Here is a 14,575-nt window from a genome sequence, read left to right on the forward strand (position 1 = left end):
TTCAGTGACAGAGATCAGGAGTTTCTTGGGTTTGGCAGGTTACTACAGGAGGTTCGTCCAGGACTTCTCAAAGATTGCAGCTCCTCTGACCAGGTTAACCATGAAGAATCAAAAGTTTGTGTGGACCGACCAGTGCGAAGAGAGTTTTGAAGAGCTTAAGAAGAGGTTGACTTCAGCACCAGTGTTAGCCCTGCCATCTAGTGATAAAGACTTTACAGTCTTTTGTGATGCGTCCCGTGTGGGACTGGGTTGTGTACTAATGCAGAACGAAAGGGTAATTGCTTATGCTTCTAGACAGCTGAAGAAGCATGAGTTAAATTACCCCACGCATGACCTAGAGATGGCAGCAGTAATCTTTGTACTCAAGATGTGGAGGCACTACCTCTATGGGGTAAAATGTGAGATCTTCACAGATCATAAGAGCCTGCAGTACATCCTGAGTCAAAGAGATTTGAATTTGAGACAGAGGAGATGGGTAGAGCTGCTGAGTGACTATGATTGCAAGATTCAGTATCATCCGGGTAAGGCGAATGTCGTGGCAGACGCCCTAAGCCGGAAGTCACTAGGCAGTCTATCCCACATCACGGTAGAGAGGAGACCAGTGGAGAAGGAGTTTTACAAGCTCATTGATGAAGGTCTACAGTTGGAGTTGTCTGGTACAGGTGCTTTGGTTGCTCAGATGAGAGTGGCACCCGTGTTTCTGGAGCAGGTGGCTCAGAAACAGCATGAGGATCCAGAGTTAGTGAAGATTGCCAGGACTGTTCAGTCAGGCAAGGATAGTGAGTTCAGATTTGACAGTAAGGGGATCCTCCGCTATGGGAGTCGATTGTGTGTACCAGATGACATAGGGCTAAAAGGAGACATTATGAGGGAGGCTCATAATGCAAGATACAGCGTTCACCCCGGAGCCACTAAGATGTATCAAGATCTGAAGAAGGTTTATTGGTGGCCAGCTATGAAGAAAGAAGTGGCACAGTTTGTGTCAGCCTGCGAAGTGTGTCAGAGGGTGAAGCTGGAACATCAGAAGCTGGCTGGAATGCTTAACCCACTACCTATTCCAGAGTGGAAATGGGAGAATATAGCTATGGACTTTGTAGTGGGGTTACCGGCAACGTCCAACAGATTGGACTCCATATGGGTGATTGTGGACAGACTCACCAAATCTGCTCACTTCATCCCTGTCAGGAGTGGCTATTCTGTGGACAAGTTGGCGCAAGTGTATGTAGATGAGATTGTCAGACTGCATGGGGTTCCTGTTTCAATAGTGTCCGATAGAGGACCCCAGCTCACCTCCAGGTTTTGGCGGAGTCTGCAGAATGCCATGGGTACCAGGTTGGATTTTAGCACTGCTTTCCATCCGCAGACGGACGGACAATCAGAAAGGACCATCCAGACAATAGAGGATATGCTTAGAATGTGTGTGCTGGATTTTGGCGGTTCTTGGAGGCAGCATCTACCTCTGGTGGAGTTTGCCTACAATAACAGCCATCATGCTAGCATCGGGATGGCTCCATATGAAGCTTTGTATGGAAGGAAGTGCAGATCACCTGTTTGCTGGGAAGAAGTTGGAGAGAAGGCCTTGGTAGGGCCTGAGTTAGTAGAGATTACCAGCAGGGTGGTAACCCATAATCAGAGAGAGGATCAAGACTGCTGCGAGCAGACAGAAGAGTTATGCAGACATCCGCAGAAGGCAGGTAGAGTTTCAGGAGGGAGATCTGGTATTGCTCAAGGTGTCTCCAATGAAAGGAGTGGTTCGGTTCGGAAAGAAAGGTAAACTGGCTCCACGGTACATCAGACCCTTTGAAATCTTGCAAAAGATTGGGAATGTGTCGTACAAGCTGGATTTACCTGTTTCAATAGAAAGAATCCATCCGATTTTCCATGTTTCCATGTTGAGAAAGTTTGTGTCAGATCCGGGCAAGGTTCTTAGTGAGCCTGATGTGGAGATCCAAGAAGATCTCACCTATGTTGAGCAGCCAGTACGGATCCTAGACACCCAGATCAGGAAGCTGAGAAACAAGGAAATCCCGATGGTGAAAGTCCTGTGGAACCACCACAATATGGAAGAATGCACTTGGGAGACACGGGAGTCCATGCTCCAGCAATACCCTTATCTTTTCTGAGGTTAGTTCCTTGTGAGTTTTATGTGCTGGATATGTATGATATGTGTATGCCATTCTATGTGCTAGTTGAGGAACATTCGGGGACGAATGTTCTTAAGGGGGGGAGAATGTAATACCCGGCTAGACTCCGGTATCAGAATTCCTACCGTTCGGTGGAATCTCGGATGTCGGAGACCTCTAGAAGGGTAAGACCATGTTTTCATAAAATGTTTTAATGTGTTTTATGGTTTTAAGTAAAAAGGAAATGAGTTTTTGTATGAAAACAACCTTGGAGGAAAACCCAGGTTCGGCCGCCGAACCTCAAGTTCGGCCGCCGAACATGCAGGCATTTCGGGTGTGCCTTAGGCCCCCGAAGGCATGAGTGAGGGAAGTCCAGGTTCGGCCGCCGAACCTCAAGTTCGGCCGCCGAACATGGCATGCATGCGGAGGCACATTCGGTCCCCGAACGTGGCCTGGCTAGCCACTATAAAAGGGTCCCTTAGCCGAAAATGGGCGAGCTTTTCTCCCCATTGTCGGCCAAGGTGAGTTCTCCGCCACCCCTCACCAATCTTAAGTCCTTTCCTTCAGATCTTTCAATATTTTCACAAGTTTTACTTTGTTTTGAAGATTTTTCGAGTTTAAAGCAAGTTTTGGAGCTTTGAGGTTCAAGAACTCAAATCTCTCCCATCTCCGAGTTTAGGTCATCTCTCTCTCGATCTTTACGAGGTAAGAGCCGATCTTAAACTCAATGCATGTTTTAAGTAAGTTTTATGATCTATGGGGTAGAATGCATATTTAGCTTATAGTTAGGTTTTTGAGTTATTGTTGTGTTTTGAGCAATGTGGCTTGCCAATGTATGTTTGATGTGTTGTAGATGGGGTTTTAGGTAGTTTGAAGCCCCTAGGAGCTTGTATGCTTGAGTATGTGTGTTGTAGTATAAGTTTATGCATGATTGGAAGTTTTGGAGACAAATGTGCATAGAGGAGCCAAGTTTCTGCCCTTTGGCAGAAACCATGTTCGGCAGCCGAAGGACTTTCGGCCGCCGAACATGGCTGGGGAGGCAAGCCTTTCGGCTGCCGAAGCCTGCCCCCGAAAAGAGACTTTCTCTCTGTCTGGGACTTTCGGCCGCCGAAGGTGCCGCCGAACCTGCCTGGGTTTCGGCTCTGGAGGGGCTTTCGGCCGCCGAAGGTGCCGCCGAACCTGCCCTGTTCAGCCTTCCTTTGCATGTTTTGCATGTTTGTTTTGAGGTGTTTTAGGGGGTTTTTGGGGGATGTTTTAGAGATATGTTCTAGTTGTTTGGTCCCTCATTTGAGTCCACCTGTGTAGGTTCGGACCCGAGGAACCGAGGACCTCAGCAGTGAGTCAGCTGCTCCAGTGTCTGGTCAGAGCTACCCAGAGGTGAGTGGAATAAACCTTATGCTTTTAAATAAATAAATCAGTTTTAGCATGATTCACGCATCATGAATGCCATGAGATATAATAGGGTGTTTGCATTAGACTCGCGAATATGTTGCATTGCATAATATGTTGATGATGTGGATGAATGTTGAATGATCCTTTAGTCCCCATATGTTATGATGATGATGATACGGTACGGAAGACCAGTGAGGCCCATTCTACGCCCCTGGCACCATGTAAGAGAAAGACCAGTGAGGCCCATTCTACGCCCCTGGCACAGTTGGACCATGTTATGTTATGTTATGTAAGAGAAAGACCAGCGAGGCCCATTCTACGCCCCTGGCACAGTTGGACCATGTAGGGGACTATTGGTGACAAATTCATCCTTGATGTGATTAGCTGTGATGTGATGCATTTCATGTTATCATATGTTTTAAATGTTTTATTATTCTGCTCACTGGGCTATTGTAGGTCACCCCTCTCCCTTAACCCCCAGGCTTGCAGGTACAGGGTAGACCAGGAGGTCAGCAAGAGTAATGAAGTCTTATGTATGTAATAGATAGAATGTGGACATGACGAATTGTAGAATGATAAATTGTAAAGTGATGAATAGATATGCAATGTAATGATATTGAGGTTTAGAGTGTGCTTGACCATAGTATGTTGTTATCCCTTTTAATACATGATCTCAGACGTTTTATGATGTATATGTGAACCAACTCAACGCAGGTTATGTAGCCCATTGAGGCTTTGATGAATTCCCAAAGAGGGGTCAATGTGTATAGTTATGACTATGTTCAGTGCATGCACAGGTTGAGGTTGGTATATGTGAAAATGAATGAAAGAAAAGTTTTAATTTTTTTTTGTATGTTGTTGATCATGTATGGGATTAAACAGGTTCACACGATGCATGTTAGGCTTGCTACGGGTCCCGGCGGCCTTAAGTCGACCTGGATCCTAGCGCCGGTAGCGGTCCGATTTTCGGGTCGTTACACACATATACTCAAGTATATGTACAAAGGGGTCCCAAACTACCTTAAAACCCCAACAAACAACACAACTACACACATAAGCATGCTTTGACCACAAATCAACCCAAAACTCAACTTACCCTAATCATGCATCTCTACCCAAAAACCTTCATAAAACCGTAAGAAAATATCAAAGAAGCTACGGATCTCCACTTACCTCTTGAAGCTCTAGAGGATATGTGATCCTAACGTGGAGATGTGGAGAAATTCACTCTCAACCTCTCCAAACTTCAAACTCTTGGGTTTTAGCTTAAAACCTTCAAAACAACATACAAACTCATCAAAACTTTGAAAGATTTGTAAAAATCATAAAGATCACCCAAGGAAGAGCATGGTCTCACCTCTGTCTGTGAAAATGGAAGAACCTTATCCATTTCACCGACCTAGAGCCTTTTATAGGTGGCTGGTCAGACCACCTTCGGCGGCCAAACATGAAACCAAAAGCCATGCATGTTCGGCGGCCGAACTTTCACCTTCGGCGGCCGAACCTTGCATTTCTTCCTTGGCTCTTTTCTTTCACAAAAACTTATGTCCTTTATACTTAAAACAGAAAAACATACTAAAATGCTTTAGAAAAACATAAATCTTACCCTTCTAGAGGATTCCAACATCCTGGATTCCACCGAAAAGTAGAATTCTGATGCCGGACTCTAGCCGGGTATTACAATCATATTTGGATGATCAGATGGATCCCCGCTCACCTTGTCTACTGCATGCTCCTTATCTTTTCCCGAACTGGATGTCTTAATTCCTACCATGGGCACTAGACTTGCCATTCCTCTGTTTTCTAACATTCTGGCTGAATGAACTAAATGGAACAAAAGTCGCAACCTTTACCGAATCCTAGCCCTAGAAACTCGCCCACTCTAATACCATATTAAGAGAAAAAATGAATAATACTTCTTGTATATTGACATATTTTAGTTATATACAAGAAGACTATTTATACATATCCATAAGTTTAACTCACGTGCAATGTACGGTCTTAGAAAAATTCAGAAAATAATACAAAATTTTTTTTAAGAAATTTAAGCTAAACTAAGTAATGCTCCTTAGTTGAATAGGTTGTTATGCCAATCGTTAGTAGGTGACATTAGATCATTCATTAAATCACTCCATCTCATCATTAGGTCGTTCAACATCCTTCTACAAAAAACTTTATCCCACAAATCTAAAAAATTAATTTTGTGGATTGGTACAAATACCAAATCAGTAAATTCGAAAAGTTGAAACACAAATGTTCTATCACTCTTAACAGATTTGGGAACAACTTGGTACACCTTCACTGTTGTAGATGGACTTTTTTTTTCTCCTTCTTACGACTTCTTGCGACTCATGTGGGATTGCCCACCTTCAAAAAAAAAAATGACATGTATCCTTGTGTCCATTGCATACAAAAACTACTTTTCATGTTAATATGCTTGCAAACAAGGCAACAAACATATTTGCTTCTATGCGGCCAATTAAAATTCAATTATGCTCGAAACTCAACTCTTGGAAGCGGAGATGTCTATCTAGGGCGGGAAAGAAGTGATGTTAAAAACTGTTCTCCAGGCACTTCCAACGTATTCTATAAATTTATTTTTGGTGCTGCAAACAATTTGTTATGAATTGCAGCGACTTATGACTCGATTTTGGTGGGGGAGAGGGAGCTCTCACAAGCGAGGTATGCATTGGGTAAGCTAAGAACGGAAGGCAAAATCGAAGTTTGATGGTGGGTTGGAATTTAAGAAATTGCATGAGTTCAATTTATCTATGTTAAGGAAGCACGCATGGGCAATTTTCACTAGAGATAATTCATTGGTGGCAAGAACTCTCAAGGCCAAGTATTTTCTGTTTGGATTTTTTTAGATTCGGAGATTGGGAGTAATCCAAGCTACTTGTGGAGAAGTTTGTGGGAGAGTACGAAATTGATTGCGTCAGGTTCTCTCAAAAGAGTTGGACATGATAGAAGCATTTCGATTTGGGAGGATTCATGGGTGCCATTAAATTTGAATGGTAAGGTTTCTACTCCTCAATAGACAGATTGCGATGTGTTTTTGGTTTCTGATTTCATTCAACAAGAATGCTGGAAAAGGTATTTGATTCTGTCTATATTTAATTAGGTTGATGCTCATAATATATTGTCTATCCTTTTGAGTATCACTGGGCAAGCAGATATAGCAGTACAATCAATAATGACATTTTTTTGATAAGTTAAGTCAAACACCCTTGTAGCCTGCTTAAGTATAGTAGTGGAGTCTGCAACAGTTATGTGCTAAAAAAATGAATAGATTTGTGATCTACGAGCATTCTTTTTTCATAAATTGTCTCATCGTATTCAAATGTTGAAAACTAGCCGCAAACTTTGTATCAATTTAATTCTGCTTATATAGACAATTCTCACAGGAACTAATACAGGCCACAGCATGTTTTGTAGCATTTTCTTCCCTTCAAATATCCATCTACTCCGTACAAGTCTTCTTGGGCCCCACTTATAGCAGTGCAATCAATAATGACATTTTTTGTTAGGCTCTCTTAACAAGTTCATAAAAAGAAACAGATAGATTTGCAAGTAAAAGGAAGAATGGCGCATTCCATTTCTCACCAATTGTTTCACTGCAAATCTTCTGTTAAACAATGAGTGATATATGGTATAATAATGAAGTTTTGGCTGGAAGAAATCAGAAACAGGCCTTGCTAACAGACAGCCTGCTTGTGTAGCTGCCGCGAACTCCATGTAGTATTCATGGGAGAAGGGAAAATAATAGTGGGCAACCTCTTACTTTCTTCCACATGTGGAAAATCGGTGGTATAGTGAAGACCACGGCTTTCATGCCTAGCCAGGGCGCTGCTCACCACCAGCTTTGCACAACAAAAGAGGTTCCTCATTTCACAGGCCTCAAGCCCTACCATTGTTTGCTCCCATCCTTGCTCAAATAAGTGCTTCTCCCACTGAGACTCCAATTCTCTTATTTTTCTCTCAGCAGTTTTTAGTATAGTTGTTGAGCGAACAATTCCCACGTATTTCCACATGATTGATTGTAGTTCTTTCCTTACTTTTGTCGTTGTCTTCAATATGTCATCTATTACATCACTTCCAAGAGAAACGGGAACAATTGGTCGTGCCCAACAACTTGAAGCACTGAGATCAAGCCTAGAGTTCTCCATGTGATCAATTGAAGGCTGGACAGCTCTTCTTGCAAAAACCAGTGCTTCAAGCAATGAATTGCTAGCAAGTCTGTTCGCCCCATGCAAACCAGTGCATGCAACCTCCCCTGCTACGTAGAGGCCATGCACATTTGTCTCCCCCTGAAGCCCAGCACGGACTCCACCACACATGTAATGTGCAGCAGGAACCACTGGAATTGGCTGATAAGTTATATCCAGGCCATACCGAAGACACTCAGCAGCTATGTTGGGAAAGTGGGAGAGTATCTTTTCTCTGGGTTTGTGACTAATGTCAAGTAGCACGTACTTCTCATTGTGCTTTTTAAGCTGGTCATCTATACTTCTGGCCACCACATCCCTAGGAGCTAGCTCGGCTCTCTCATCATACATGGGCATAAACCTTTCCATGCTTAAATTATAGAGGAGACCCCCATCACCCCTGACGGCTTCAGTGATCAGAAACGCATTTTCTCGAGCTTTCTTTGGTTTGACAGGAAGGCCTTCATCAGCTAAGGCAGTTGGGTGGAACTGCACAAATCTGAGAAAATACAAGATTGTTGTAAATCCTGTCTGAAAGAAAATTTTATAACATGATTCCATAGATAATTTGATACATGTACAACATATAAGCACAACTGCAGGAACCTTCCCAAGCCAAACACCTGGGCAGGAGCATTTATGGACCAAAAGAAAGCAACAGTTACGAAGAAAGCTCTCCAATTTTATAAATCCCCCTCTCTAACAATTAGCCGACCTCAGTTTGCAATTCATAAAACGAAAGCAATTTTAATCATTCATGCGACCTTTTGTAGCTAAAGTTGTTTTAGACTTCCTGATAAAAGGAAAGTTTCAACTATCCGATTTTTTGCTGCCATTCTATTTTGTTAACATGTTTTTTTTGTTCGAATTAAACCACCTGGAAAACAATATTGCGTGCATAAGAAATGAGGCAAAACATTTTCATTTATATATCTTCACACTCCCCAGGATGATTTAAAAAATCTGCGAAATTCATTTATTACCATATAATGTTCACATAAGAGAAGTGGCAGAATACTAAGATTAGTAGTAAAATGTTCTTTTGGGATAATATGATATGAAATTTTACTTACTCCATGTTTGATATCACAGCTTGAGCTCTGTGAGCCATAGCAATGCCATCTCCAGTGGCCACCTATAAGAACATTTGGGGAAATAAGAATACATCGTATAATAGTATAGCTGTGATCAATACTGCACTCTGCTCATTTATCATATATGGAAGCAAAATAGATTGACAAACCAATTAACAAGTCAATAGATGAGTAAAGATTTCTATGGATTAGCTGAAAACGGATTCCAACTCTTTACTGCATGTTCAGTTGATCAATATTTTTTACTGGTGCACATCAGTGTAAGGTAGATTACATTCACCACCCTTTCAATCATTTCTCAGACACATTTTGCAGTGAGCACAAGTACATATGCTGATCTACAAGCTATTAATTAATTAGTTCAATAGAACAGCTAGCAAATGTTATTAAAACAATAAAACAGGCAGTAACCACTTTCTTTACAGAGTAAAACAGTAAGGCACAAGCCAAAAATCCATTTCAAGGGTGTTTCATGAATTATTCAAACTAGAGAGAGGTTTTGTCTAATTTGTTTGTTACTCCTTTTCAATCACATTCCTAATAGGGGTGTCATTTTATGAACTAAAGTAGCCAAGTCTTAACATCCATAGTCAATGATTAAAACAAGTGATTACACTAATCAAAGATTAATTAGCTGGTCTCTTAAAATATAAGATACAAAACCATCCAAACTATCATTTAGGAAACAACCTTGTACAACTAGAAAAATAAGCATACCGGAGGATTTGTGGTAGATGGATACACATGCCCAGCCCCACCTGATGCAAGTAAAGTCACTTTTGAAATGAATCGAACAACCTGGAAATTTTGGGGAAAAGGTTGTCAGGAAAAAGAAAATAAATTGGCAAGTCAGTCCTAAACAAGCAAACCCCATCACCTCTTGTGTTTCGGTATTCATTGTGTCAACACCATGGCAAACCGTGTCAGGACCATCCTACAGCAACACAATATTCATGTCAGCATCCACATTGATGTAAGCTTAAACTTTATGATATCAAATGAAGAGAAGCACGTTATGAGCGAGGCAAACACTTTCACCTGTTCATTAATTTTGAAACTGAATATTAAAGCTGCTTCTACATTTATACCTACTTACCTCTAAGAAATAATTCAACCAAAAATTTATTATAGTACCTAAATTATGCTTCTCAGTTTTTAATAAACAACAGAAGTAGGAAATGAACCTGAGAAGTTAGTAAATCAATAGCGAAGTGGTGTTCAAACATGGATATATTAGGATCATTGACAACTGCCTCAAGAAGAGCTCGCTCAATCTCTCTTCCAGTCATATCAGCAGCATGGACAATTCTATGGTGAGAGTGACCCCCTTCCCTTGCTAGGTTCAGATTTCCATCCTCACCGTGGTCAAACATCACACCCATAGCTATCAATTCCCTGATTCTGTCAGGTCCTTCGGTACAAACAACCTAGACAATAAAATAAAAATAACTAAAACAGGTTACTTTCATTGTGGTCAAACTTACTGAAGGTAATCATGGAAAAGATAGAAGATATCCTATTCAGGTTCAGGGAAATTCAGCATTCAATAGTTTAAATTCTTTAAAGATTGTAAATTCAGTTTGGCACCAAGTAGATTCATAATGCAAAACAAGTAGTTCTAAAACTTACTCTAACAGTTTCCTCATCACATAGATAAGCCCCTGCTACAATGGTATCTTGCATGTGGCTCTCCACAGAGTCCAAAGGACACAACACAGCACTAACACCACCTTGGGCATAGTTTGTATTGCTCTCATGAGGCTCAGCCTTGGTTATCATAGCAACAGTTCCATGTTTTGCAACTTCAAGGGCATAGCAAAGTCCAGCAACTCCACTTCCAATAACGACAAAATCAAAATACTTAGTGGAAGCATCTCTTAAGCAAGATGATACACTAACTGTTATTGTTCCAAAAGACTGCCAGTATTCACCAACGGTAGACTGGGAAAAGTTGTATCTTTGGATTTGCAACATCTTGGATACTCCATGTGACCTAGAGAGTTATGTGCACCACAAAATAAATTTTAACAAAAAAAAAGAAAAAAAAAAAGGCTGTGATATGATATATAATCATGACTTATTGCCTTATTGCTTATGATACAAGCCCACAAAATAATGAATTTATAATGTCAGAAGAAAAAGGCATGCCATAATTCATAAAGCCCGCGTCTCATCAAGCAAAATCCCTCTTGTAAAGCACCACATTTGCGGCAAACACTGCAAAGTTGAAAATCTTGTAGTATATTTTTGTGGTGTCACATAATTGAACACCGTAAAGGGAAAGCTGAAAAGAGCAATGTTTAGAAGTTTTAGGAGGCATAGTATACAAACATCATCTCTTCTACCAAGAAAATTTTCAAACAAATGATGTTCGTGGGATGAGATGCAACCTCAACTCTACAAATTAAGGATTCAACAAGCCCTTAACCCAGAAACTCCACAAATAAATAAACAAAAGAGAAAGAGATCACAAATTTATTGAATCGCCATTTAGATAAAATGAATAAATCATATCAATTTCTTTGCACAAACAAAACCAAAGCAAATGCTCAGCAAAGATCCTTAATACCATGAAAGTTCTTTCTGCAACCCTCCATTGAATGCCACACCAAAGACATAAGCAGGTCGTTTGCAACTATGTGCCCTGCATTTGTTTAACCCGTAGTGCAGGTTGCCGCTCAAGGCAGCTATACTTGTCATCTTAGTTCCTCTGCCAAACGAACAAAAAGTTAAAAAAAGCAACACTATCAGGAACAAGAACAGATCAAGTTAACAGCATATAATTGATCAAAACTAAACACAGGAACAACAAAGAATTGTCTCCTGAACTTTCATGAAATTCATTTTTGAATTCTCATATTTTTAAAGCAAAATCCCTTTAAAAAGGGAACAATAACCAGAATCCAACGTGGGAACGTAAATGGCTAAAATTCAAACACAAACGAAATATGGGAAAGACAAAAAGGGTTGGGGATAAGGCAGAAATTCCTCTAACTAAGCAAAAAACTACGAATCAGCCAAAAAAAGAGAAAGCTACAAATGAAGGCAACATGCAGTGATGCAGACAAGGCCGTAACCTTAAAACAACAAAAAAACAGAACTTAAGATCAGAAACCCAACATCTTCATTCTAATCATCAACAAGAATAACATCATTTCAATGATTCATCATCAAAATCCCATTACCAATAATGGAAAAATCTAACGATGTAAACACTTACAAAGATTGTTCTTCTCAGATGACAAGTTTAAAACAGTCCTCCGGTAAAATCTGAATCTGCGTATAAGGTTTTGCAGTTGAAGAAGAGCATCATTAGACACAACAAGAGAACAAATGGAGATTCAGAGAATACTTTTTGTTGAAAATTAAATATTGGGATTAAAAAACAAAAGAAGGAAAGGCGTCAAGAGACGAGAATCACACACCTACGAAGCGCAGCCCCAGAGCCACTCTAATTTAAGGGTAGTTGCTCAGAACTATCCCATGTTCGCTTTTTCTCTGCGCGCCGCCATGCTCTTTTCCTTTCTCTTGTTTTTTATTTTTTTTTAACTATTTTTGTATGTCATAAAATGACTTTAAATTTTTTTTTACCATGACTTTAATATTATTAAAATAAATTTAATTTTTAATAATTCTACATAATTAATTATAAAAAGCCTTTATTCAAAAAATATGTACAAAATTTATTTAATATTTTCTCATTCTAATAATTTTTATATATATATTTTTATAATTATTTTAAAATTATTTTTTTATATTATAATAATATATAAATTAAATTAACCGATATCATTTTATTTAAATTGATTGTTAATATTATTTAAACTGTTGACTTAGATTTATATTTTTGATGTCGCTCTAATTATTTAAATGAGATTATTTATGAATTTATTTAATGAATATGTTTATTAATTTATTTAATACATGTATTTAACAAGTTAGATTGCAAATTTATTTAATGAATTATCTCTTGAGTTTGTTTAACCAATAAATTTGCATGTTTATTTATGAATTTAAAAATAAATTAATTTATAAATTTAAAAATAAATTAATTTAAGAATTTACTTACAATCTGAAAATGAATCAATTCATAAATTTTAAGGAATCAAATATTATTAAGCTTAAATTCATCTAATTTAAATGAAAAGCCTCAAAATTAAATTTAAATTTTTATCTGCCTTTAAAATGAACCTTTAATAAGAGTAAGTCCTCCACTTGGCGTAAAGAACTTGTACCGATAAAGATAAATTTATTAACAATAAAAAATCAACCTCTCCTTATTTTTAAAATAAATAATATTATTTAAATAATGTATTTTTAAAGTATTGATAAATAACTACTCTTTTACATTAATTTATATTCAGAATTAATTTTAAGACCTTTAATAATATGAAATTTTTTTATTTTTTATTTAAAATTAAAAATTTTATAAAAATTTAATTTAATTTATATTTAGCCAATAATTTTTTATTTAAAATGAAAGAATTTAATTTTTTTAAATAAAAGATAAATGATTTTGCATTTTCCATGTGTGTAACAATTTAATTTTATTATTTTGTTTTTTTAAAATAAATAGGTGAAAATTTTTTATTTTTTTAAATAGTTTTTTTCTGAAATAAAGGATATAATAAATATGAAATTCAGGAAAAGACGTGGTTGGCAATTATTCTCACAAGCACCCTTTTCGAGGGAACCAATGCTAAAGCAGGATTAGGTCATGGCCCACAATACACGTACGTTGAATTGTCACTTGTACTAGAATCTCCAACTAACTTTTCAACTTTTTTTAAATAGCTATTAATAAAAAAAAATATATCAAAATAAAAATTATGTTAAAATTTAGAAAATTTATTATTTAATTTTTATATATAAAAAACTTGTTAATTGATTTTTTAATTTTAAAAAATATATTTTTTGTATTTTAAAAAAACTTTTAATAAATTTTAGTTATTAAATTTTTTAATTTGAAAAAGTTATTAATAGTATTTTAATTTATTCTTCGCTTTAGTATTTCATATTTTTTATAATATTTAATAAATAAAATTAATAAAGTAATTAATTAATATATTTTTAAAAATATTAAAATATTTTAATATATTTTTTAAAATCAATTAATTAATTAATTAATTTTTCAATATTACAAGAATTAAATAATAATTTTTTTAAAAAAAATTATCAATTATTTATAAATAAATATTATATTTTATTCAGTGATATCATTTTCAAATTATTAAATAATTAATTTGTATTATCACTATTTTTATGTTTAATTTTATAACTTGTATATGTATAAATCCACATAATTAATTTCAAGGTTAAATGATCAAAATATTTTAAGTTTTAGCTAATTGGATTAAATAAATCTCGGCTATTTGTGATCTAAAATGTTTTTCCTTTTAATTTTTGATCCTCTGCTTAATTTTTTTATTTCCGATAATTTTTTAAATTCTTAATTTATTTCATTCAATATTAAAATTTTAACTATTTAAAATCTATACTGTCACCTCTTTCTTATTTTTTAAATAAGTATCAAGACATTTTACCAATTCAATTCAATTCAAATTAATTTCTATTTAAAATTAATTCAATTCGATTTTTACAAACTTTAAAATTTTAAATTTTAAATTTTAGTTTAATTTAATTTTAAATTTTTATTTTTATTTTTTTAATTCAATTTGATTTTAAAATTGATTTCTAATTGAAATTACTCAAAATTTGATATTTTGGATCCATTTATTTTGTATAAAATATTTTATATTAA

At 36.7% G+C, this 14,575-nt stretch overlaps 1 protein-coding gene across 2 annotated transcripts; it reads right to left on the minus strand.

Annotated features, from left to right (window-relative positions):
• Positions 1 to 6,856: 6,856 nt before the first annotated feature.
• LOC110605392 (L-aspartate oxidase, chloroplastic) lies at positions 6,857 to 12,360 on the minus strand. 2 transcript variants are annotated; one of them, XM_021743956.2, is made up of 9 exons: positions 12,240 to 12,360; positions 12,035 to 12,090; positions 11,384 to 11,524; positions 10,444 to 10,807; positions 9,999 to 10,241; positions 9,692 to 9,748; positions 9,532 to 9,612; positions 8,794 to 8,855; positions 6,857 to 8,219 (listed from the first exon to the last, which is right to left on the minus strand). In XM_021743956.2, exons 3-9 carry the CDS (start codon positions 11,512 to 11,514, stop codon positions 7,211 to 7,213), a joined length of 1,947 nt encoding a protein of 648 aa, XP_021599648.1. In that variant the 5' UTR covers positions 11,515 to 11,524; positions 12,035 to 12,090; positions 12,240 to 12,360; the 3' UTR covers positions 6,857 to 7,210. The 2 variants fall into 2 exon arrangements, with proteins under 2 accessions (XP_021599648.1, XP_021599647.1); XM_021743955.2 differs by having other exon boundaries at positions 12,035 to 12,241.
• Positions 12,361 to 14,575: the final 2,215 nt, after the last annotated feature.

The sequence above is a fragment of the Manihot esculenta genome, chromosome 17 (genome assembly GCF_001659605.2).
Source record: "Manihot esculenta cultivar AM560-2 chromosome 17, M.esculenta_v8, whole genome shotgun sequence".
Lineage (NCBI taxonomy): Eukaryota > Viridiplantae > Streptophyta > Magnoliopsida > Malpighiales > Euphorbiaceae > Manihot > Manihot esculenta.